We start from the raw sequence: 27,721 nt of genomic DNA, 5'->3' as shown, positions 1-27,721 counted from the left end.
TGGACAGGGCTTTATAATGCCCACATTAACGCATCATACTTTCAAGGACATGCTTTATTGCTTTTTACTTTCCAGTCCATGCTCTGCCTATTTACATTACACTCTACCTTATACTGATTTGTTTTTCATAGGTTATCTTCATTTTGATCTTTGGATTATGTGGTTCAGCTTTGGACAGATTAATGAGACAGAAGTCATGTGGTCAGGCTTAGACAGATTCAAGTACAGCATCTGTCCAGTGTGTGAGCAATGAGCTCTGAGCCTTTAGTGTGAAAAGAATTAATTTATAGCTTCATGCATCATTTCTGCCTTGTGATCGTATGCATATACTTTATATAGTACATTTGAAAACCTGTAACATACAGAATCTATTTCCAGTAAGGCATGCAGCAAATATACATACAAACAGACTGTAATTCTCGCAGAAGGGACTGCCCTCCAACAGGAAAAGGAGCGTTAGTGATAACCTAGGGAACAGGAAGACATTATTTGTCATCTACTTGTAAGGCTAAGAATTAGATTGGAATGCAACAGCTGCATATACCGATAGTGTACGTTGAGAGACTAGAGATTTTGGATTATATGAGAATAAATTAATTTCTACCAATCCCACTTGGAGCAGTCATCGCACTGTGCTGGGGATATATTTTTCTGCTTGCGAAATTTGTCTCTGGATTATCGTGTATGTCAGTTTGTGTAGCTGACTTTGTGTTACTTTACTTTGTTCTGTCCGTGATTCTGTGATATGGCTGCCTCACTTTATTTTGACAGTACAGCCTCGACTCACTTTTGACATCATCTGAGACAACAAAATTCAGCTGATTCTCCATCATGCTTTCCCTTTAGGCAGTCGTCCGTCTCTGTGTGTGTCTAAGAACCACACAGATTAATAAAGCACCATGTAAACAGCATAGATTTCAATCAGATATACAGGTGTATCAGTTAAATAGAATTTTGCATTAATACTTTAGTATGTCTTTTAGTTTTGTGTTTACATAGTTCCAATTTAGCAGAGACTGTTCTTTGTTGACTTCTGATAGTAGAACAATGAAATTATATTTGTGACATACAGTTCAAAAGAAGTCATGTTCCCCATTGTAAAAATCCTAAAATTTAATCAAATGAATGCCTACACACTACACAAGAAATCTGTAATCCTTTTTAGACAATTAACAAATGCTAAAACAAGCTTTACTGTTTGAGTGATCTCTCTTACTCCTAGTCACATACTTCTGTCATTTTGTCAAATCGCTATCTAAGATGGACAGTGTGAGTCTTTATATATAGTTTTGTTTATTGTGTGTATTTGCCATTAAATTACCAGGCTGACAAAAAATTGAGTTATTTTCTGATTTGATGTTTGAAGCAGATGTTTAAGCTCCAGCGTTCATCTTCCTTTATTAATTAAATCCTGTTTCAAGTAGTCCAGTTTTGATAGATTTTTAAAGTTGAAATAAAATATTTTCATGTTTTCTTTCATTTGGAGCAGAATTTTAGAATGAACGGACTGCAGCAATGCACTTTATTTTGAAATTACACACTACATCTCTGTGTATCACGGCAGTAACGTGAATCTGTGTGCTCTTGAACGCCCCCCTTGGTGAGGCACAGTCTACCTCACCCTGTGCTTTTTTATCTGAGGTTTTATGTGATCTTTAAAACAAATATGTAACACACAAATATTAAATACATCAGCCTGACTTTGGAAAATTAGAATGTCTCTTAAAACATTACTATTGGAGACTGTTAGTGAGGAATTATTCAATCAAAGGAGAGATGAGGCTTGCTGCCTCACTACATGTCTCTCCCATGTATTTGAACAAGAAATATACAAATTCAGCAATTATGACTATGAATTCATGGACATTAGTGGATTAAAAAAGAAAATTTATATAAATTACAGACAAGAGAGCTAAAATGGAAAATAATTTTATTTAATCAATATTTGTTTATTTTTTACTCTTCGTGATGCAAGTTAGACTCTGCCTGATTGCACATCCCTGGTTCTATAGCTTTTGGTTAAATGAAAGAAAAAAAAATCAGGTTGGAAAGCCATGAAGGATCAGTCAGATAAGTCAACCTGTATAAATCTTTCATTTTCCAATCAAATGGCTGGACCTTTCTTCACCTTTCTTATCTCAGCTTCCATTCTCACTTGACTGATAGGCAGGTGTGCCTAAGAATTTCATATTGGTGTTGATCTTCAACTTATGTTTTCATTTTTGTGGTTTTTTTCTCCCTCAAATGCTTTGTCTTCTTACATTTTCATCTCTGCTGTGTTTTTTTTTAACGTGTCCTATTCTTAAATGTTTTTTTCTAATTACTTTTCATCGATATACCTGCTCTGTCACGCAGTCATTTTTCCCTTCTTGCCTCATCTTGTTTCCTGACAGATTGGAAACGTTAACATTCTTTTCCTAGTAATGGTTTGAATCCAATTAAATAAATCAGCTATAGATTTAACTCATCATCTCCCTCCTCATATTCCATATATCTGTCATTACATTCTTTGTAGGAGTCTCTTTCTGTCAAGAGTCAAGGACTTCTTGCACTGTGACAAGATAGTTGGTGAACTTGAATTTGTTTCATCTTTTGTCTTTATTCTCACCTTCCTCTCATTGTTAATTTAATCAGACTTGTCAAATTTACCAGGATTCTGCTACTTTTACATCCCTCACTGAAAAATTGTCAAAAGGTATGTAATTGTCAGCACACATCAGAGATGTATGGGACATGAAGTATGCAAATAATATTTAATTAGCTTAGCACAGTTCAAAGTCTTCTTCTTATGAATATGCAACAATGTATTGTTTTCTGTCTTTTATCCCTCTTGACAGCCATCTGTCTAGGTGTCTTTGATGCACACCACATGTCTACCAGCTGTTCAAAATCCAACATATCCACAGTCACACAAACACTACCACATTTATGTTTAATATCTGGAATGTATTTTAATTTAATACTTGTACCTCTTTCAAATGCCACAAACAGAAAACGTTCTCTACTCAGAGACCGTTGGTGACAAACCCTTTTGATGGAGTTTGACTTTGTAATACAACATGAATTGCAAAGCTTATATAGTTCAGACCTCACAATTTGAATTAAATCCGGCTTCGGAGCACCACATTGAAACATTGTGTAGTTCAATAAGAAGCTGTCAAAGGAAGCTGCCATTCATGGGTAAAAATCCAAAATTAACATTCTCTGTGCAAATTAAATCTTCCCTATCCATCCAGAAAAACCCAACATCCTGACTTCATGTTTTTTTCATTTTTTATTCATGTAACAAAACAGTCAAATTTTTATCACTCCTGGACCAGACAGATGAATCCCTGTATGAAGTTCGGTTCCCTTGGTCTTTGGCCCTTCACCTTCCCATCCGATTCCATTATTTTGATATTTCTCTTGCACTGTTCCTGTTATTGCACTTTCACGCTCATCTTTTGGCCATTCATACTTTTGAATACACATTTTACTAATAAGTCCTTTATGAAATTCTTATTTTTCTCTAAAACCGTCTTCTCTTTGTTTTGCATCTGCCCATATAGGCCTCAAGAAGTGGGTGTGTTGTGTATCTAGGTAGTTTTGGGGGTAGAGAGAGAGAGAGAACAAGACGGAGAGAGAGAGAGTGAGAAAGAGTTAGAGAGAGGAGAGGAAGGGAGGATACTGATCAAAATAACAAACAGCTGTGTAGGGCAAGTGGCCAGAGAGAACAAGAGTAGCAGGGGATGGGGAAAGGGCAAGAGATGTGGATACCGATCAGAAGTTTGTGGCACTCCTGAGGAAAAACCCCCCCAAAAAATTTTCAAGTCAGCGGATGAAGGGGAAGACTAAGAGATGGACCTTTTCTTCTTCTCAAGAGGCAGATTGTTTACTGGAAGGCGTTCTATGCAAAGAAGACAAAGAATCAGAACCCCAAACCAACATCAGGATGCTAGTCTTGAGATGTCCTACAAACACACAACTCCTGCAAAGGAAGAAGGAATTCTTTGACTAAGTGGCCTGGTCATGGCAGTGATTAGCAGGGTGTGATAGAGCAAGACCAGAGCAAGGCTTAAGAGCTGTGGGACAGGTAGTAAGGCAGGCTCTGAGATGACTCTCTCTGAGCATGCTACCTTTACTCTGGGGAGTGAGAGGGAAAACCATGAGGCTCTTTGTGCAAGCCACTATCCTGTTGAAGTGTGTGAGGTTGTGTAACTGGGTAGGATAGAGTGCTTTTTATCAAAGTAATTGAGAATGAATGCCATAGCTCTGCCCTGGGTGTGGACGACTGGACGCTATATAAACAGCTGCCTTCATACCCAGAGGGGCAGTGAACGTAGTTAGGCACAAAAAAGATGTCAGGAGAAAGACAGACTTGTCTTTGGATACTCTGAAGTTCAAATCTGACTACTTATCTTTTGAAGATGCAAACCATTATCTCCACTGTGCAGGATTTCACCCAAGATTTGTAGGATTTCTGTCCCAGTTGCAATTCTCCACTCCTGTCCAAAAGAAATCAGCTGACAGCATCCTGCCTCAGCTTTGTCAAAACTCCAGTGGCGCTGATTGGCTTGGTAATCCCTGTCCCAGCTCTGAAGCATGACTGGAGGGTAGCTGCCTCCGCCTCCTTTGGCTCAGCTGCCCTTCCCAAGAGGATGCTACGAAAATGTGGTGGGATAGCACAGACACACACACTGGCACACATGCACAAGTGCTGCCAAGAGTTGTGTGAAGTGTGTAAATTGGCTGGACTTCGACCCCGATGTTACCCTCTTGTGCTTAAACCTCTTACAAGAGCCAGGGCTCTCTCAGCAGTTGGATTCAAGATTGCTCACCCCGTGGATTTGATATTGATCTAAGTATTGACCTTGACGGCATCTGCTTTGACTGTGATCACAGGAGGACATTCATACCTGTTATGACTCCTTGTCTGTGTTCCATCTCCATGACAGGAGTGAAGACATAGGCACTACAGGGAGTGGGAGGAGTCAGTTTATTCACTCCAATATGATTGGCTTGAATTTCAGCTTCCAGGAGTTGCTCAGAAAGCTTGAACAGGTATATGTACACAGTTTTAGGATATATTTTTGATATATTTTGATCACGTTGGTGTTCGGATGCCATCATTTAACTAATTTTTTTTAGTTTTATAGTTTTTAGTTGTGTACCACTTTATATGGTGTTGACTCATTATTGGACTGATTAAGAATTCTGGCGTACTTTGTTAGTTAATGGAGAGTGCTACCATGCAGAGAGCACTTTTATGGAATGATACCGATCGCCTTGAATTAGCCGGTATATGTAATACTGTAGTGGTTGTGGTAATTAATAATGGCAAACATGGTTTAGCCTAGTGAGGGTAACTGCTGTTTGTTATACTTATACAGCATTATCATATGGAGGACAATGTGTTTATTTGTATTTTTCATCAACCACATATTAATGCTGTAAGTTACGGTTTTGTCCTTCATATTGTAATACGCTGTAGTTGTTGCTTCAGTTTCCATGGGAGTCTGTTGTTACTCAGCCAGTGTGCCCCTACAGATGAGATCCAGAACACATTAATCTTTCTGATGCCTTTCTACCAAAGCAATGTTTGTGGGTGTATGTCTGTGTGAAGTTGTTTGTGTGGGGTGTGTGCTTTTTGTGTGAGCATCTGTTGTGCTACTGTCTTTCGTATCATCACAATTAGCCTAAAGCTAAAGGCTTATTTGTTTTTGTGTGTGAGTCTGTACATGTAGATAATATGGAAATTAAAAGCTAAATTTGTTCTCCTTTGTCAGAGCCCCTTATTGAGATTATTTCTGTATATAAATCATGAATAAATGCAGAGTATTGCCATGGTTACCGATAACACCATTTATTTCTTGATATTTGTGTATCAGTATGTTTAAGAGCAAGTTATTCACAGCGATCTATCACGGCAATAAAGCACCACAGGATATACAGTATATTCTGACATACATAAACCAGTGGCTCAAAGTAGTCTTTCACTGGATCAAATGAAAGTTAAAGAGAGCTTTTAAATGGACACGTGCCTCTTTATTTCCACACAGACGTGCCTTCTGTTCTGTGTGTGTGCATTTGGTGTACCTTCAGTGGACGACAACGCGTGAAAGAAAAAGCAAAAAGAAGCTTTTGTGTATTGACTTGAAACTCGGCCAGCTGGCTCAGTGATAGACTGACCTGCTGTCTTTCAATATTTTTCTGTTCCTCTGTATTTCTTTTTTTATCACGTTCTCTCTCATTTTCTCTCTCCTATGAACTTTAAGAAGCATTATCCTGTCAGTTCACAGTGGTGGGATGTGCTTTTGTGAAATTTCTGTCTGCATTCATTGAAGTCCAGTACTTTTACAAATATCTGCACTAACTTATTTTCTTGTGGTCTGGATGTCCTGAGCTGGACAATCTGAACAGTTGTTAAAGTACCTGAGCTTTTGTCATGTGTCCCTAAAATACATCACAGTGAGTTTCCTTTTCTGCCATGTATGTCACTGTGTCTGTAAGTATAATCATGATAAAATGATATATATTGCTTTCTTTTTTTCTGATATTTGTGACGTTCTGGGATCTGGTTGAAAATTTTTGACTTTTCCTATCTGTTTTGTCCAATTCATAAAGAATTTTCATTCAAAATCCTTTACGCTTGATTTAGAAAGCCGTGGAAACTGACAGAGATCATTCTAACTGTTAATCACCTGTTTTTGTAGCTGTTAATTTATTTTAATGATGCAGAAACTGCCATTACACAGTGTAGCAGCATTAATTGCATTTCCCTAGATAGAATAGTTTTACAGGGATTGTAAAAACAATTGCATAAATTCCAATGTGTTTTGTCACAGTGAGAAAGATGCTCTAGCAACAACTTCAGGCACTTAAAGATGGTCCATTTCACATAAATGACCAAAATTGTTGTTTATTGCTGTATTGTTTTAATCTGTAGGTGTCCATATGCTTTTCTTATCCACAATCATTTTTGCCCCCATTTGCGAATCTGTCTTGGTGCTGCAGGCGGTGTTACACTCATCCATGAGGCAGGGGAGTCTTTTCTCTATCACTTCCAGTAGAGACAGAGAGAGAAGAAAATGGAGCAGTTTTACACATCTAAAAATAAAACAGGACTCTCTGCTTGCGTCAGCCCCCCTTGTGGTTCAACCCTCACACCAAACACTCACACATACCTTCTGAGATGACATTGTATAATACAACCGATGTATTAAGGACACTCCTACACAGATATTCTTTGCGCAGAAGAGCATTTTCAATTTTGGAACTCATCCCTTTGAAATAACACTAAATAAGTTTTGAACTCATCACTTCTAAATAACACTAAAAAGCATGAACTTAAGTGTATCCCATCATATAATTACCGTATTTTCTGCACTATAAGGCGCACCTTAAAGCCTAAAATTTTCTCGTAAACCCGTAGTGCACCTTATAATCCGGTGCATCTTATATATGGATTAATATTCATATTAATATTGGTTAAAAACATGATCGCTGAAAAAAAGCCGGCAGTCTGGCCGCCAGTCATGCAGCACTCCACCACCAGAGGAGCACCCTCACAATGCACTCGGACCTACGCCCCCTAACAATGGTAGTCAAGGGGCTTCACCGAAGTCCCGGCTCTGATTGAGCTGCTCTCAGACGGTAGAGCAGACTGTAGGAGCACCGGTGATTACGTAAAAAAACATAAGGAACTTTCAACAATTCTATTAATAAAGTTTGACTGACTGACTGATCTCAGTATTTCCTAACTATTTGGCGTCGGAAATAACCCAGTTTAAACTTAATTGGTCTAAAAAATGCCATTGTGCTGTCATCTGGAATCTAGTGACGGTCCATTCTATTTGTCTGTGGAAACACACAGAGAAACTGGCATAAACGTGAATGAAAGACCCTCAAAGCTGATCTTCCAGCCTTTTCTGAAAGTTCAAGAGCAGAGTAACTGCTAGACAAAGGTGCCAACGGGTGTGCTGCAATTGATTTACAAATGTATTTGATAGCTCTGGGCGGGCGGCGGAGGGGCGCATTCAGGCTTGTGTATTGTGTCTGCACCTACGTGCGGTGAGATTCACGGCGGTGAGATTCACGGCGGTGAGACACCGACGTTAAAGTCAGTTCTAGGAGTAAAACAGCGTCATATTTGCCAGTCAATTAGCAGCTTGACATTAAAAACTAGTTAAAAAATGGTTTAGAACACACAGCAGCAAATAGCTGCATCTCACCTCTGACTGGACTACCGATCGATCGAAACAATATTTAATTAATAGATGAAGACGAACCTTGGAGCTTAAATATCTGCTTCGAACTTCAGATCAGGAAATAATCCGCTCTGTTCGCACTGACTGTACTCGTAATGAATTTAACCAGTTTTTAATGTCAGGTTTTTTAATATGCATGTTGACTTTTTTCTAAGATGGCAAAGTGATCAAGTGATCAGGTTTTCTTGATGAGGTTCAGAATGGCTTATTGACATAACAATGGGGGCCATTCAAAGGTAGTCAGGAAGTCATGAATGCAATCATGACTGAGCAGCGCGGCTCTATCTAGTGGACGGATTGCGCAACTACAGCCGCTGCAGTTTATCAAATAAATTTTATTCATCTTTTTATTGTGTGCGCCTTATATATGAAATAAATTATAAGACAAACAAATTATTGAGGGTGCGCCTTATAGTCCAATGCGCCTTATAGTGCAAAAAATACTGTAGTAGAGCGTGCATGGTTGTATCACTACTTTACCAACTGCAGCGTTACTTTAGAGGCAGACAACGTTTAGACTTCCTTCTGTGTGGGGTCAGCTTCCCAAGTCAGTGGTAGATGTTAAAATCACCTCACTCAAGCAGTCAAAAAGTATCTCAGGAACATTTCATGAAAAAAGTTTCTGCCCTCTGGAAATTCTGTGTGCAGTATGCCATGAACTGTAAGGCTACTCCACATGACAAAATCCATCATTATTTTCAGTTCGGGAATAATCAGCTGTGACAGCAAAGAAGACTGTGATATCCAATTTTTGGTGATTTTGATATGGACTTTATCACTGCCGTGCTTGAATGTGGATTTCCTCAGACACTTGAGTTCCCCGGAAGAATTAGCCAATGTGACAATGCTTCTATGCCTGTGTACTTTTAGGACATTCAGGCAGAGATAGATGCTCACAATGACATTTACAAGAGCGTGGATGGGAACAAGTCAAAGATGGTCAAGGCCCTGGGAAGCTCAGAGGAAGCGGTGTTCCTCCAACACAGACTGGATGACATGAACCAACGCTGGAGTGACCTAAAGACCAAATCTGCTAATATCAGGTCAGTTACCAATTATCAGGAAATTACAACAAAGATTCTTTTTGTCTCTTTTCCACTCATGATCATATGGCTTAGATTTCATTTTTTCAGCTTTTTTGCTGCTCTTAACTATGGAAAAATCAAAGCTCTTGAGAGAAGGTCTTGGTAATGGTTCGTAATGATCATGGTAATGGTTCTAGTTCATCCCCCATTGACATGCACGTTGTGGAGATTATAATTCACTCATCAAATAAACAACATAAGAAAATATCTTCACTTTGCAAAAGTACATGAAGCACAAATCAAGGGTTTAGACCTGAGGGAGCTATAGACGGTAGAAGTTCCTGTACCCTCAGCTTTGTCCAAACATATCTCCTTGTCTGTTGACTTCTACAGAAGTGTTTGTAGTCATGATGAAAATCATTAATTTGCATTAAAGTCTTGAGAACTAAAGATGACCTCCAGGACATATACCTACTTGTATAGGTGTGCTCTCTTACCTACCCCTTACGCCGAAATACGCCTCCAAAGAGACCTGAGAGGCAGTATAGCAGAAAGTAAACCTCTGAGACTTTGCCTTGTCAACCATAGTTTTGTCATAAAAAGATAAGAATGGGGATGAAAATAAAGACGGAGGTGTTCAAAGAGGATGAGGGAGAATGGAGAGAATTGGTAGAGGAAGAATCTACAGGGACATGAGCAAAGGTTGGAGAAGAACAGAAAATTGTGAGAAAAAAGTGCAGGGAATCATTCTGCATTGAAAGAGTTTATTTTAGCTGAAAATAAATGAGATATAGTCAATGTCAAGCAATGCAAACATAATACACTGGACTTGTTCTACTGGAAGACAAGCAAGTGAAAGTGGACACAGAGCGGTCCAGGGAGGTGATATGCTACTGTACCCTTAAATGTTCAAAGCCCATTATGTCTCAATCTCACTAGATGTGTAATTATGGCTAACTTTGCACACAGTGATAAGAGGTTTCTGTACGAAGCATGCAGACATTGTGTGATATGGTCCCTTTATGGTCCAACCAAATGGGCTCCATTTTTATGAACTTGAGTGACCAACAATCAGGTTTGTAAAGGAGTTTGTATTATTAACTCTTTTTAGTCATTTGTGTGTATTGCAATAAAACTCCAACCCATTTATTTAATCAGGTTCCTAAAAATAAATTTACACACATGGGTTTGCTTCTATGTAAATGCAACCATCAACTTAAATATGCCTCTATTTATGAGACCACAAACCATCACTGGCACATTGTAGAAAGGTAGCAGCAATTCTCCAGCACAGATGTGCCTCTTATATAGACATTTTAGTTTGTTGGTATTAGACCATGGGGACTTAATGAATAAGGATTGCACATACAAGCAGTATAAAAGCTGTTGGCGTGATTGTTGTTGGCAGAGCCCACCTGGAGGCGAGCGCTGAGCGCTGGTCTCGTCTGCTGGGACTCCTGGAGGAGCTGTGGAGATGGATTTGCATGAAGGATGAGGAGCTGGCCAAGCAGATGCCCATCGGTGGTGATGTCCCCACCCTGCTGCAACAACAGAACCACTGCATGGTGTGTACTATCGCCATAGGCAATGATCCTACCATGCTTTAAATGATACATGATAAACATAGCCCCGTTGTTTTCCAGCTGTCAAAATGTTGACTTTTTGCTCTTTCACAGAGTAAACATTTCTGTTATTTCATAAACGTATTGCCTATACTCAACAAGCGCAACCCTGAAAGTGTTTCCTAGCATAGAGCCTGTTTCTGTGCACTAATAAGGTTCCACATACTTTGCCTCATTATATTTATTGCCATGTTTAGACTGCACTTGACATCTTCCTGTCCCTCCAGTAATTTTATGTTTCTGCAAGGATGGAGAAGTTTGTCATTTCCAGTAGTTCATAGAATGTGATTATCATACATTATTTCGTCCAAGCGTCAGTGTAAACTTATGTAAAGATATCCCATTATCCAGAATAAATGGAGCCAGGGAGTGGCCCTGTAGGCCCTTTAACCCGAAGACAGGTGCTTGACTGAGAATCTAAATAAGCATCATTCAGAGAATATTTCACCTCTCCTGTAGACTACACAATTATTTTCATCCTTGTCTCTTATCAGAGGAGGAAAAGTTGGTGTTACTGCTAACAATAATAATGGCTATATGAGTCATCACTTACAAGGATCCTGAAGCTGATGCAGTGAAATAGAATAATTAATTTTTTCTATGCCGGGGGAAAATAGTGATCATATAGCAATCAACATGTCCATCATCCTTCGTGTCTTTCCAACCTTGGAAGTATGTTCATTTTTTCCCCACATTGGATAAATTGTTTGAAGAATTTACTCTCAGATTAGCAATTCATCAAACATTGGCTTCCAGAGCATACCCCCCCCCTCTTAATAAAAATGTCTGGTAATGAATGAGACTTTATTGGTGAAATGGTTTGAAAATGAGCTTGTTGTCAGTCAGGCATTCTAGAGCACATAAACGAAGTGCTGGGTCTTTTTAACATTAGCTGTTTTGATGAAGTGCTTTTTTTTAGGCAGTCGGCTAAAAATCTGCCTCCAGAGGAAATCACTCAGTCCTCTTATGAAGGCAGAGACCTCTTTAGGCCAAATTTAGATAATGCATTGGCGACAAGATCAAAGATTCTGTCCTGTGGATGATGCATCCAAGCTTCTTGTGACAAGCTTCTCAAGCTTTGGTTGTTCAATTTAAGTTACATTTGGACCAAAAATAAAAAAAAGATTTGTCCTCACTTCTCACCTTCAGAGCACAGTGTTTGAGGCCTGATGATTACCGTTTAACAAATAGGACCAAAAGAGATCCAACCCAACCATTATCTAAGATGACACTTATCATTTGCACCAGTCCATTCTAACAGTGCTCTCTAGAACAGCTCGTCACCCAAATTGTTAATATCTTAGTCAATAAATAATCAGTCCAGACCATATTAGGACACTATTAATCCTTAAACCACACTGTATTCAAAAATGCGATCATAATTTACTGCCTGTTATTTCTTCTGAATTATATATTGTAATTACTGGTTAGTTATACTACATAGCAGTGTGATTATGTTGAGAAAGATGACTCACCCTGTGGCTATTGCCTACTTCCAGTCCATTCACCGTCACTTGTGTTGATGTTGCTGTAAAAATGCTTTTCTCTGCAGACCATTCCCCAAGAAAATATGGGAAGTTAAAATATTGGCTGTCATGCGTGGGCTAAGGGTCACAGACACAGTGAAAGAGATGAAGAGACTCTGGAACACACACACCATTACATACATACATTACGTGTTAAGGTGTATATGATGTTTACTCGTTTTAACAGAATCACACACCTGTTCCTGAGTGCTTTCGTCCTGTGTTGTAATATGATTGTGTATCACTTTATATTTTCTAATTTGTTTTAAAGCATAAATTAAGAATGATCAAGCAGTCATGCACAAAAACAGGAGTCAAAAACAACAAGAGTCAAACACACCTCAATACTTGATAGATGAACTAAGGGTTGGTTTAAATTCACAAGGTAAATGATACAGAATACAGACTCAAAGGTTTTCCTGTAGAGACGGAGCGAGAGACTTTGCCTCACCAGACAGCTCCTAGTGTAGCAGACAAGAATTGGTCTATCTTAAGTCCTTAAACGATTTCATGGAAAACACGGTAGTCAGAGACTGCAACATCCTGCGACACCCCTGAATTCAAAATTTTACCCTGACCTACTTTCATAATGGTCGCAGCAATGAATTCTATATTGTACTATTGAGTATGACATTGACCTAGTTTTCCAAAGGTGAAGGTCAACATTACATTTTTGTGCCCCTGGCTACCTGAAAATGTTGCTTTTTGTTTTGTGATTATATCTCATCAGGTTTCAGAGATACAGTATACCTGAAAAAGTATAAAAGGGAAAATTTGACCTTGACCTAGTTTTTCAATGTCACGGTTGTGATCTAATTTTCATCCTCTTGTCTCCTTCTTTCTATCTTATTCCTGAGATATGTGCAAAAAATGTACAAAAGTTGAAATTTGACCTTGGCCTAGTTTTCTCAAAGTCAAGGTCATCATCTCATTTTCATCCCCTAATGTGCTTTTTCTTCATCTTTCTATCTGCAACGGTTGTAAAGATATTTGGTGGACAGACGGACGAACACGAAAACACTGACAATTACAATATGAAAATGTAACAGTGTCAGACCATATGAATACCCTGTACCCAGGGAGCATAATGTACTCTTCTTTTCTGACATTGTGCCTCCAGTGTACCAATTTGAAAAGAACTTATAAATAATGTTCTGTTAAATTGTTTGTTTTGAGGCTTAAAATCAGGGAGTTCATGTCCGAGGTTCACTTTTGTTCATTGTTGAACCATAAAACGATGAACAAAAGCTAGGAGATGCTATCTTTCTGACAGAAAACATTCACTTCAACTCCGCAGATGAAGTATGGATAGGGAATGGGACCAGGGAAGAATTCCATTCTTCTCTTTCCCCATTCCTGTTTTTGAGTTTTTTCACCTAGTTTTCCTCTTATTTGTCTCATCTTTGCATCCCCTTTCTTTGTCCTTGCCATCATATAATATTTTTCACTATATCCTCATTTGAAAACTCTTCGGCTTTAAGATCCAGAAATGGGAAAATTGGAACATGGGAGTTAAAAGCACTCTTTTCATGATCAATAAATAATATTTTATGCTTCAAATCCTTTTTTCTCATGTTAACAGATCAGCCTCAAGGTCTTGTATACATTTTGAAAAGATGATGGGCCAGACAGCCTGAAAAACCTTTGATTATAAACACGACATCCTCTTTTCCTTGCTTACATGGACACACATGTATTACACACATCCACTTCTGTTACAACTGTGTGATGGGAAAATGTTTCTAGGCATGTCAATGAACTTTTGTGTCTGTTGTAGGGTATTCATTCCTCCAGTTACTCTCAAGAGATTTGATAGATCTTAGGTAAAAGAATCAGAGGTAAGAGATCAAAGGTAAGGGAAACACAAAGAACAGAGATGCAACAAAAATGACAAACAGGTATAAAGGGGTTAAAAGAAAGACAGAAACAGAGGAAAGAGGTTTAAGACAGGAGCTTGATGGAGATGGACAAAAGTTATGGTGCGCATTCACAGGCTTAATTTTAGGATTTTATTCTCTCATTTTGTGGAGGACTTAATAAATTGTGTGAGGGACTTTATCTTCTTTGACATGAGTGATATCTTGCCCCTTCCACTGTATAGATTTGTGTCCTTGTTTTCCTGTCTAAAATGGACCTAATAGGATTTATTAGTCACAAATTAAAGTATCCAATAATATGCTATTGTCAACATTCAGTTCACTAAACCCATCACTCTGCATTGGTATGTAAACACCATTCAGACAACAATTTTTATCTTCTGGCAATGGTGAGCTGTTTGAATTTTTAGGATAGCTTCTCCAAATGTTTCTGAATTGATATATATAATCACAAATACACGTAGTATGATATATTATGGACCAAAGCGTATTTATCAATATGTTTCAGTATACAGCCACTCTTGTCTGAAACTTGGACGGTCTAACAGACTTTCATCACTTAACCTCATAGGTAGCAGTTTTGCACTTATAAGCAGATTTCTGCCAATTTTCATTGATTCAGTCAATCATTTAGTTATTCTTTCACGTAATTTTCTCATCTTCTGCAAGTTACGGGTCATGGGTTTCTGCTGAAGCCAATCACAGCTAGCTATGGCCGAGCTGTGGGGTGCAACCCGCAGCTCGGGCTGTACCCCGAGATGCCACCTCATTATAGGGTCACACGAAAGACAAACAACCATTCACACTCACGGACAATTTACAGCAACCAGTCTACCTAAATTACATGTTTTTGTTGGTGGGAGGAACCCAAAGAGTACCCACTCATCACAAGGAGAACATAGAAACTCTGCATGAAAAACCCCCTGGTTGTAATAGAACCTGGGACCTTCTTGTTCAGAGGCCACAGCACTATTTAAGTCAAATTGATCAATTCTGTGAATCGACCAAATTATTGAGGATATTTTCAGGGTTCGGTAGTTTATAATTGATTTAGACCAATGAGAATGCTCGTAGTGTTTGACAAATTCTTGGCAAGCATGCCAGAAGGAAGCAAAGAGGTAGGCAGTTGGAAGAGCCGAGTTGCAAAGAAGAGGAAGTTTTCAAAGTAGAAGCACTAGTTGTTAACTGTAGATATTGTAAATATGAATATAACCTATAGGTACAAATCTTATCCAACAACAACAGCAAAGCATTGAAGAAAACCAGCGACCAAGAATATATTTTCAAAATAGTAAGTTAGCATTTAATTAAATATGTTGGCTTATTTTAAGTCTATGTATTTTGTTGTTCTTATCAATAATATTTCACTCTAAATTGTTTATAAATTATTGAAAAGTTCTCAGCTTCAGAGGGGCGTAGCCTCCTCGAACCCCCCCATCATTGGTTCAATATTAATAGTTCAACTGAAATGATTTTCTATTGCCATCCCTGGCACCTGCATGATTGATTAGTACCATTTGCACATGAAAAGGACAAGTCTTAAATGGAGAATAAAATTGATTAAAATGGTCTGTAGACTTTGGCTTATATTTTCAGTAAAGGAAGGATTCTAAAATTCTTTCATATTGAGGAACTTTTGTTGCATCATTTTCCTTTGCATTTTTTGTTAAGTTTCATGGTATAGGTAGTCCTCAAGATACAAATATCCCACTTATGATCATTTGTAGATACGAACTGTGCACCTAAATATCTATAAACTACTATAGTTTCCCTTTCTGCTGCTGCCCCTGCCGAGCAGCACCTCTGCGTTTGCGCATCTCCAACACTCGTCTGCCTCTCTTGTTGTTGTTTGTTGTTGAAGGATTTACAAAAGCAAGTAACCAATCACACACACACACTCACACCTACTGGCAATTTTGACATGACTAATCCAGTTAACCCGCTATGCACTGGTGTTGTGCCCTGAGTGTCCCCCGCCTCACGCCCTGAGACTGCTGGGATAGGCGCCGGCTCCCCCGCGACCTGCGTTTGCGGATTAAGCGGGTTAGAAGATGGATGAATGGATAATCCATTTAACAACCATACTTTTGGAGGTGGGAGGAGGCCAGAGAACCCAGAGGAAACCCACGCAGACACAGGGAGAACATACAAACTCCCCACAGACAGGATTCAAACCAGCGACAGCGCTACCCACTGCACCACCGTGTTGCCCACAGTTATAGATTGACATTTAATAGATAATAATATACGAACAATTCAGCTTACGAACAGCCTCTCAGAACAAATTGTGTATGTTTGCTGAGGACCTCCTGTACTTGGATCTTGAGAGTTTGACCCTCATTGGCTGAGGCACGGTGGTGCAGTGGGTAGCGCTGTCGCCTCACAACACGGCGGGTCCGGGTTCGAGTCCCGCTCTGTGCGGAGTTTGCATGCTCTCCCCGCGTCTGCCTGGGTTTTCTCCGGGTTCCTTGGCTTCCTCCCACCTCCAAAAGCATACGCTTCAAGTTAATTGGCCAGTCCCAAAATTGCCCGTAGGAGTGAGTGAGTGTGTGTGCGTAGTTGTATGTCTTTGTGTGTGGCTCCGCAGTGCACTGGCGTCGTGCCCGGAGTGTCCCCCGCCTCATGCCTTATGCCAGCTGAGGTAGGCTCCAGCTCTCCGTGACCCGCTACAGCGGATTCAGTGGCAGAAAATGAATGAATGGCTGAATACATTTTAATTTTGGTGTTGTTCATGTTCCCGTCTGTTAAAACTGACCGTACAGCACCTTCCACCACTAAATGGCTTACAGAGAACATAGTGGAACATCTAGCTGCTTGATGACCAGCTGTACACTTCAGATAAATCTTTTTGAGGATATTTATCAAATAGATAAACATCACTGAACAAATAATGATAATGAAAGCTAATATTTTTATGTTTGCATGGATGTGTACATAAGAATAATTTTGCTAACAAGTTTGCTGTATCAGGTTTAAAAACAATTTCGTGTCTGCGTTGCGTTTGGAGCTTGTTTCCACCTAAAAATGTAGATTTATGACATGAAACTTCAGAGACAATGACACAATGTAAAACAACAGAAGTCTCTGTTGCTCTTTCTTAATTCGCTGCTGCTGCAGATGAATAAAAAATGTTAGAATACAATTTCAACCATTTATCACTTGCATTTAGCTGTTCCAGTAGAATAGTGGATGTTAAGGCAAAGAAGTAATTAAATTTAATTTCAGTCACGGTTTACCGGAGACTGCCTCTAGACCTATAGAACTACACATCTTTGTAAAGTAGTATGTGGCTCAGATGTGCCATCACCACATCTAAAAAAATGTTTTTTTTTAAATCTTGCAATCATAAAATTGTAATAATAAATTTCCTGACAGTTTGCACTTTCTCTTGGGTGAGGCCTTATTCAGACTTGGTAATAAGGTTCTGGACAGTCACTGGATGAAGAATGACATAAGTGACTCACAAATGGTCATTTCTACACTGAAATACTTTTTTACAGTTTTTAACTTTATTGTAAAATTACAGTATATTACCAGAAATAAATATACATTTCATTACTGTATTCTTGTAAATTTACACCATGACAGATAAAATACAGTACATAATATACAGTATAAATATATTTCCAATATGTTAACTGCATTTGAATTTCCAATACTGTATGTTCCCTGTATTTGACAACAGGTAATTCTACTGTAATTCAGGACTTGAGGACTTGAATTAAGGCAAACTTAATAAGCTTTGTCAAGTGGCCACAACAAATTCTAAATTATTTATGCCGTCTTATAAATTTGTCACTTTGTGCTTTGTTTCTTTTCTTGGAAAAGGTGCCAGTTTGTCGGTGCATCATTGTACCAGCCTACCTGCTTTGTCTCTGAAGTGTGGTTTACCTGCCAGCATTTAGCAACTGTTTGAACACTCTTTCAAATGATTTCCTCACATACACCAACTTTCAAAGAACAGCACTGAAGATTGAACATAGTGAGTCCTTCATTTTGTAAGTTGTAGGGTTTTTATAAATATTATGAAACAGACAATTAATTATTTGTAGCTCTGTTGTCAATTCTGCAGATATTGGCCTGTATGCCTTCTTTCTTGGCATCACTGGTTGAGGCTTTTTGAGTTGCTGTCAGGTGTTTTTACTATGTTGAGTGCTGGTTCATTGTATTGCCCTTTCAGGAGGCTTATTTTTGTCCAGGAAGAAGATGAGGTACTCTGTTATTATTGCAGAGGGACTGAGATAGCCAGGTTTTCAGCTGGCAGAGGGATATTTGGCAGGGCTCCGAAAGTATCTGTGTTGTGTATCTTATCACCACAGTACAGGGCACACAGAGTTTTCTGTGCTGCAACACACCCAACACACACACAGACATGGACACAAACAGCCCCACATATGCAACCAAGACCTCGAATAATAATGACATACTAGTTTTCAGTAATATTGTTGGATTAGAGTATTTGCTTCTTCTGGTCCTCACACATCACCAGAGCTCTGACCATCTTCTTATGTCCCAATGTTAAAAGTGATTTAAAAGAAAAGGCACAAATTAAAGAACTGCCTCTTTTAGTCTATAAAATAGAACGCCATGTCTTATCACTCATATGTCAGCTGGGACTGCCCAGGAAATGAAAAGCTATTTTTTACAATCTGAAGGCTGTAGGTGTGTGTGATATTAACCTCTCATGCTCCTCTGAATCGCAGGTCCCAGTGTGACACTTACTTGTTTGCTAAAAAAAGACCCATCTGATTGTTGGGGGAAAGTCTTTAGTGTCATCTGTCTGATGTGCAAGGTTCCAAATGGCGTGTTGACAAACTGACAGGCTATTTCTAACAGAAGTAATTAATCACCACTACTTGTATTGTCATTGATATAACCCTCTGGTGTTTTGCCTTCCTTTCTTCAGAGCTTTTTAACATTGAAGGGCAATATTTGGGGACACCACTGTCATAAATATCTAAATACAAAATGTATGATATCTAGAATTTGGTTTTAGACCTTGGAATCGTTCAAGAATATAATGTGTTGTAAACGTGACATATTAGAGAGCTCTTATGCTTTCAGCCATATCACATGACACACATGAACAGATATGTTAAGTGTCTTATTGTCATGGAGTTGTAAATATTGAGATTTACTTTGAGACATTAATTATTCTTGTAAACCATGAAATTCAATTGCTAATCATGTTAGAAATAAAACTAGTTTGAGGCAGTTTATTATGTTAGATCAGTCTTTAGATGCAGGATCTTTTAAATGATTACTTGCTCTTTATATTACATATATGGTTTTATAGATTAAGTACATTTACAGAGCTGTGTAGAACAACATGATAAGATCATATCTTAGTAAAGGTTTTAGCCGTGAAACAATTAGTTTAACAGGTTTGCCAGTCAAAACAATCCCCACCTATGTATTTGAATAAGCTCAATTGAAAGTCTCACGCTGTCACACTTTTCACCAACTCCACCCACTACCTGTCAATCAAGCACCCAACCAATCACGGCGCCTAACCATCACGGCGCCTAACCAATCACGGCGCATCTCCCAGAAGGAGTCATGTGAGTATTATGGCATAAGGCATCTGCTATGTTAGGAGAAGAAATAACCATACATGGATTTCCTAGTTAACATAATTTTAGAGTGTCATAACTGTTCCAAAAACTTTCATGTTTTTGAGCAGCGAATCCAAAACAGCAGGAATGACACGGAAAACGGCAACGATTTCTGAGTGAAACTAGCTGGCTAGCGCGAACAGTCTGTCCAGCTATGGTTTCCGTTTGGAATGGAACAATCAATGTAGTATCCAAAATGCTCCGCAGACATCTGACAAAAACGGTCTTTAAGTAACTACATACAGTTCTGTTCATGTAGTCAGCTAAAAGAACTATCACTTCTCTAAAAATGTTTTTCCACTTGCTATTTTGACAGGTGACTTTCCCTTTAACGTTAGCTCCTTTCCCAGTGTTATGATTAGTTAGCTTTCTTTCTCCAGTTAGCCTGCTAACATTTATCTACGGCTTTTGCAATCCATGGTTTTTCCAATACAAAATCACCAAGTTTATTTTTGACTACGTTGGATGCACTTGTTTTATAATATCAATACTTTTTTTTTCATATGTTTGGTATGAAGTCTGGTATTATTGTTTTATCGTGGAATTTGCATAGGTTCCAGCTAGTGAATTTTCATAATTTGATTACAAACAGAAATGTTTGTCATTAACATTGGTGGGGGGGTTTTGGGCTCATGATTTGCTCAACACTGATCAAAAACATTCACAATCAAGCAGGCTCTTCACACTCAATCCAATTTCCTGTAAAGCCTCATTTAAGCATACTAAAAATCAGAGAGTGAAAAGCATGAAACTGATGAAAAAGCAAGGAGTTGGTTTTTATTAGTAATCCTCACAGCTTAGCTCCCCTCCCTTCTTCCCTTATCTCTGCTCTCCATACATACCCTTTCTCCTTTTCCCAATCACCTTTCATTTAGTCTCTATCTCTCAGCTTCCCCTCTCTCAGCTACCTGCCGGTTACATTTGTTCTATGTGAATTGGAGGAAATCGTTGGAACAGGACAAACCATTTATTGGCAGGGGTGATTTAATTTGTGCTCAGCAGGTAGCTCCATTTCAGTGTAAGGTTGTATTTGTCTGAAGGAGGTTTTTTGGAAAACCTCATTGCAGCGTCTTAAAACCTCCTTCCTGGAATGAGCTTTTTTTTTCCAAAACGAAAATGATTGTGCATATCTTAGGTGTTACGAGCAGTCAGTCTCCTCCTATCTACTCCTAGTCTGCTTTTCTCTCCCCTTCAATCTTATCTATTCAGGTGAATACAATTTCCTTACCCCACATGAAGTCACCTGCCACAGTGATGCAGTCATGAATGGGATAAACATAATTTCTGGCATGTCAGTGAAACTTTATTACATCAAATCTAACCATTTAATCATCTTGCCTCACACCCTGCAATGGCTTTGCACAAAGCAATCACACACACTCCAGTGGGCACTGAGGGCCCCTGGGGTCACATTGATTCTAAAATCAGAATAATTGTATCACTCCAGACCCACCAGTTGACTTGAGTAAAAATAGCTACTCAGCAATTTTTTGTGAACTTTTAAAATCCGTTTTTTTTGTTTTGTTTTGTTTTTACAGACAAACGCATAGCCACACTTTCATTTTTACCACTCATTTATTTTACGCTCAATAAGGGCTCACCTAGTCAGCCATTGAGAAGGCGTTCCAGCTCAACAAGATCATCTGCTGATGGCGTGTATTTGTTTATGTGCACGTACGAGACAATGAAACAGGTCAAATTGTGATCTAATAATAGTCAGAACTCATTTAAGCAGCAAAGGTTGCTTTGTAGATATTTCACATTCATATAAAATACATCTTGTTCATTTGGAGTTCATTATTGTAGACTATATTAGAGGGTAAGAGTTGGAAACATGCACATACCTCGAGAGAAAATGCATTAATTAACCGTGTCTTAAATGTGCTGTTAAAATGAAAGTGCTGCTTACGAGCGTTACTGAGATAACTTTCTGTTTTAGAGGCAGTGCAATGCCAAGTTGCATTTTTCCACATGCATCATCAGGTTCACCAGTTCAAGTGCTTCCTTAGAGAGCAATTTGTGCTCTCATAGGTTTAAGACTGAAGCCTCTTTAATCTACTATGCATTTCTATTGCAGGCAATATGGTCAGAACTGAGGGAACGTGAGCATCTGGTGGTCACCACTTTGGATCAAGCCCGGATGTTTCTGGCTGATCAGCCCATTGAGGGTCCCGGGGAGCCACGGAAGAACGTGCAGCCCAAGATGGGTACAATTACACTTTCCATGTATTTATAATAATACCAAGCACAGGATTGGATAATTTCAAAGCATCTGATCAGCTTTCATAGCAAGAATTTTAAGGCCACAGTTTGAATGGAGAAATTGTACCAGCATTACCATTGCAGTAGCACATTTTTATGTTTCCTAATACAAGAATCTTTAGTTTGACTGAGCTCACTTTATACTTTCAGGTTTTATTATTCAGTAATTCTTAGTCCACACGATAACGGATTTTTTAAAAACGCAACTTTTTTGTTGCGTTTACGCCTTCCGTCCACACGACAATGCAGATATCCGGAACGAAAACTCAACTTTTTAAAAACGCTGGCCGAGGTGGATTTTTTTTTTTAAAAAACGCTGGATCTGCATTGTCCTGTGGACGGCGTATCCCCGGGACTTTTTAAAAACGCTGACGTCTTGCCTGCGACGAAAGCCGCTGTGACGTCATATTTATGGGCCCGTGTGTTGTGACAACAAAACACGGAGGATTCCTATTGGATAAAATTCGACTCAATACTGCCACCACATGGTTTAGCATGCTTATAGCCGTCTTCGAAAACGCACTGGAGCGTTTACGTGTGGACGGAGATTTTTTTTAAAACGCTGTCGTGTGGACGCGAATCATTTTCGATGCGTTTTTGAAAGGTTGCGTTTTTTAAAAAAATCCGTCATCATGTGGACGGGGCCTTAAAGCCTTTTACTGTTGAGTCAAAGACAATGCAGACAACGAAGATTAATCATTAGCAATAAGTTTGATAAACTTCCTGTTTACTTGGAATGGATTCTTAGTTGGTTAGGGAACTATGTAGGAAACATATAGAAACTATAATTGCTCTATAAACCTCATTTAGCATGTACTGTATCAGTGGTTGTGTCTCAGCCTTTGTACCACCAGTCAAATATGTACTGTCCATATACAAATTTTGAACAGGGCACCCAAAAATTGAATAAGTACACACTTATTCAGCATTTCCTCTTTGTCTCTGTTGGCAGAGAATTCTTTAAGTCAGCACATTTCCCTTCAAAATAAACCTTCCTGTGTAAATAATTAAACAACCCAAGGGGCTGCTTAGGGGCGTGGCGAGGCTTCACAGCAGGTTCCGAGACTTGCTGTCTGTGATCTTGGATAGGAATATCAAAGTGTCGCCTCAATTGTATAAATAGATAAAAGGCTTATTTAAGATCAACGGTTTTGCTTGTTTAATTAGAATAGATGGGATTTATGAGTCATATAGCCATAAAATCTTAACTTTGATTGTATTATATACTTGACATGGCACTGAAGTTTTCTTTTTATTCCCCATTCTTTATCAAAGACAGACAGGATTACTTTGTATATCTGCATGGGGCTCTGCTTGTTGTACTGTATGGATGTTAGGGCATGAAATGATACAGTTTCTGGAGCCAACAGGTGAAGGCAATAATCCAAAATAGGATGCTCTTTGTAGCTAAAAGGGGTGTTTGGGGAGCATTTGTCGTCTCTGCCCTCTTTCCTCTGTCTGCATCCTCTATGATTTGTCACAATTATTCCCTCCGTCTCCTGTGCCCCTCACCTTTCATTCCTGGAATGTCTTCCCTGCCACCCTAACTTCTTGAGCTCCCTTATTATTTTTAATTGTGTTTGCCCTTTTTCTCCACCTCCTCATCCTGACTTGATTAATTGCCTAATGTGATGTCAGAGAACATGCAAATGAAGGAACATACAGGAAGAGGTAAAATGCCCAAGGCTTTCTATAATCTCATTTTATTCATTCATTGGAAAATGTAGCTCATGAAGTATTGAATTAATTAAATACTGTAATTCAAAATAACATTTAATCTTCCAAATTTTTATGCAGGTTAAGTCAGAAAGTTATAAATGTTAAAATTAAAATAATGTCTGTTCTGTAAAATTTCAGGGAATATTTGATTTTATTTAAATGACTTAAAAAATTTGAAGGTTTAATAAGAGAATCTGATCTGAATTATCAGTAAAAGTAGACCCTTTCTTCATGATGAAAGTACATCATTTGAACACCAACTGTATATATCATCAATGTTGAAGAATTTCTGAATTATCATGATCTGATATCTAATATTTAATCTTTGGCATACAATAATCATTAAAGCGTAGTATAGTTTTTGGCAGGGCCTGTATGTAAAAGAATAATAACAGGCATTGAAAGGAACTCACTTATTTGTCTATCCCTTCTCTTCCTCCAGATCTAACCCCAGAGGAGAAGGCACGAGGATTGGCCCGTGCAATCCGTAAACAGACCGGCGAGGTGAGGGAGCGGTGGGAGCGTCTGAAAGGACATGTGGGTGGCTGGCAGAGTCAGGTGGAGCAGGCCTTGGAGCGTCTCCAGGAGCTCCAGAGCTCCATGGATCAGCTGGACCTGCGACTGACCCGAGCAGAGGAAGTCAAAGCTTGCTGGCAGCCTGTGGGAGATCTGCTGATTGACTCCCTGCAGGACCACATCGACAAGACCCTGGTGAGCCAGACACCGTTCACGACTCAGACACCAAGCCAGGACTTCTGTTCCTAATTGTCCTGCTTCTAAATTTAATGGTCTGGAGAGTAAAACTGTGAATTGTCTGCTTAACCTCAAATTTAGAACTTAAGTTGGTGCTGTCAGTTGTGATTTGAGTCTAGCTACTAACTGAAACACATCCACTTTTGACCACACGACAAGGTAGATATCCGGGACGAAAATGCTGGTCAAAGAGAAGTTTCTTTGAAAACACCGGGTATGCATTGTCGTGTGGACGCTGTAACCAAAACTTATTCCATCCGGCGGGCATCTCCCTATGACAAAAACCGCTGTGATATTAGTGTGTGACCTGTGTCTACATGTACATACAGAATGGACGGCTATTTTCTGACGTATAACAGCTCCACATCGAAGACACGTTGACAAACATGCGTGACAGCTGGATATTTGCCTGTTTCTTTATGAGTCATAAAGTTTATATATTAATTTTATTTATTCATTCATTCATTCACATTCCTCGCCGACGGGATGTACTGCCTGCTGATGGGAGAACTCTGTCATGGAGATCGTCCTCCCAGAGGAACGGGTGATTTCTAAAGCAGGGCAAATATTGTCCAAAAAAAAAAGACCTGCCACAGTGGACAAAAATGTTGTTTTTAAATAAAAACCAATAATATGACCCAAGCACAATCACTGGCTATATCCCAAAGTTACAAAAGCACAATCATTGTCCATACCCCAACCATCCTCCCGTCACTGTACATGTTTACTGTATTTTCATTTTCGTCATGTCCAAATGATCATTTTCCATACTGCCTGTGTGTGTGTGTGTGTGTGTATGTGTGCGCGTGTGTGTGCGCGTGCCTGTGCGCGTGTGTGTGCGCGTGTGTGTGCGCATGTGTGTGTGTATGTGTACGTGTGTACTGTATACGTGTGCAAGCATTTGCAGTTAAAAGTAATTTCCCTACGGGAATTATTAATATGTTTGATTTTTTTATACACACACACACTTCAAACTCATGTAAACTGATATTTTAGCGTCCGGTAGATGTCGTACCAGAGCAAATGAAGCCTCATGAAGCTTCGATCCACAGTGAACCGATTGGGATGAAAAGCTCCAATGCTTCATGGGGCTTCATCTGCCCGTCATTAACTGTACATGGACTTTAATTCATCTAAGCCTTCGCAATGCCCGCCCAGCGCAATCCATTATTTGCCAACACAAAGTCGTTACGTCACCACGTTGATTTTTGACTACGTTGGATGCGCTTGGTTTATAATACCAATACATTTGTTGTCATATGTTTGGTATGAAGTCTGATATTGTTTTATCGTGGAATTTCCACAAGTTCCCGCTAGTGCAGTAAGTGAATGTAGTAAAATGGAGGGTCTCATCCTGTTTCCACACTCCCCTCTCACTTCTTAATTTTGGAAAATAAACGCCAGATTTGATGGTGCTCTCAGTTGAATCATTTTCTCTTATTTGTTTGCAATGTCGCTCGTCAAAGGTTGAGGAGGTCTGTTTTTCCAATCCAAAGATAAACTGACCAAATAATAAGCAACACAAATGGAGAAATGACAGCAATTTCAAACAAACAGTAAAACATCAATGAAAAAGAGACTAAGGAGAAATAGAGGACAGAGAAGAGAAAGCAGTACCAAAAATAGGTTTCGTGATAAAAGGCATCTTCACACCATTGACTTCATCTGCTGCACCAAATCACATTTCAGTGAATGTTTCCCTGTGGCAGGGACAGTCGTGCCAATTATGGTTCTTAGAATTCAAATCATCTTGGCATCCACTTTGAATAAATCAGTCTATTAATAGATTTTACTTCACCAGTGGGAACATTACACTCCAGTATGTGACACACACTAAGTATGTATGTATTAAGTTTATATTGACGGCCAGATTACGGTCTTTAAATTGAATTTACAGCTTGACAAAATCAATGTGACAGCACACAACTAAGTACAAACTATGTCTATGCTTATATTAAACTAAACAAAATATTATGAATTATGAATATTTATCCCCCTAAAACAACTACAAACCTTCTGTTCAGGTCTTCAGAGAGGAGATTGCCCCGTTCCGTCAGGATGTCAGGACAGTCAATGAGCTGAGTGCAGAGCTGACTCCACTGGACATCCAGCTGTCCTCTACTGCCTTCAGACAACTGGACCAGCTCAACATGAGATGGAAGCTACTCCAGGTGCTCAACATCATGCTGAATCACCTTCATATGCATGAGCAGACACCCTCTTCCTTTTCTACATCTTCTCTTCTACACTCATGTCCATATTTGCCTAAATAAATACCAGCTTAAATGCAACTTTAATCTCTTTCCTCATCTTCCCTCATTTTCCTGTCTACTTGTGTGAGTTTTCATCTCCTCTGTCTTCCACAGTTTCACTTTTCACAGAATGCATGCTGGTTTCAGTTTGTCAGTCCAACTCACAGGGTACTCACTGCAGCACTTTGTCACCAACATCAATGGACAAGGTTCTCACAGAAGAGCAGTCACGTTCACTGCTCTCATCGCACTTTAATGTCTTGGTCTGATCTGCTGTGGGACTAAGCCAGTGACTGAGTGTTTCTCAGAGAAGCGTGTTTCAGCCCAATAGGGAATGTCATGAGGAAGTTTCGTTACGAGAAAACAGAAGCAAAGAGGAAAGTGATGCTGGTTTTGAAGTGAGGAGTGAAGCCTACATCTTGAAATTGTATGAGCAAGAGCATTCAAGTGTACATTTAGTGTACACACATTGTCATTTTAAACCAGTTATCTTATACCTTCATTGATTTACAGTGTTCTCATCAACCTTGGGATCTAAAGCTTTGGTTTTCATCCACTAATGGCAATATTTGTCACTGTTCCTACGTCTGCATTGAGATGTTTTGAAAGGGACTGTAACCCAGAAGTAGGTGCAGCAAAATGTGATTCAGTTCTTGTAGCCTGGCGATCTTTTTCATGCACTATGCTGATGCCACTAACAGTCTGTGGGCTATAACTCAATCAAGGTTGACCATAACTCAAAACACCAAGTTAAATGGGGGCAGACCGCCAGTGAGCTGAACTCTTTATTTTTGTCAGCCTGCAGGAAGGTGGCAGCTTTGCTA

At 39.2% G+C, this 27,721-nt stretch overlaps 1 protein-coding gene across 10 annotated transcripts in view; it reads left to right on the top strand.

Moving 5' to 3' along the window:
* Positions 1-27,721, top strand: part of utrn (utrophin) — a 188,431-nt gene that overhangs the window by 100,544 nt on the left and 60,166 nt on the right. For all 10 annotated transcript variants that reach the window (XR_011038911.1, XM_068341986.1, XM_068341994.1 and 7 more), the window contains 5 exons: positions 9,117-9,289; positions 10,680-10,836; positions 21,989-22,118; positions 24,335-24,603; positions 26,670-26,816. Coding sequence is in view for 9 of the 10 variants with exons in the window: in XM_068341986.1 (XP_068198087.1) it covers positions 9,117-9,289; positions 10,680-10,836; positions 21,989-22,118; positions 24,335-24,603; positions 26,670-26,816 (876 nt within the window). In the remaining variant the exon portion in view is untranslated. The remainder of the gene's footprint in view (positions 1-9,116; positions 9,290-10,679; positions 10,837-21,988; positions 22,119-24,334; positions 24,604-26,669; positions 26,817-27,721) is intronic.

The sequence above is a fragment of the Antennarius striatus genome, chromosome 19, assembly GCF_040054535.1.
Source record: "Antennarius striatus isolate MH-2024 chromosome 19, ASM4005453v1, whole genome shotgun sequence".
NCBI lineage: Eukaryota > Metazoa > Chordata > Actinopteri > Lophiiformes > Antennariidae > Antennarius > Antennarius striatus.
The sequence above is the reverse complement of the archived record's forward strand: the minus strand, read 5'-3'. Positions and strand labels throughout refer to the sequence as shown.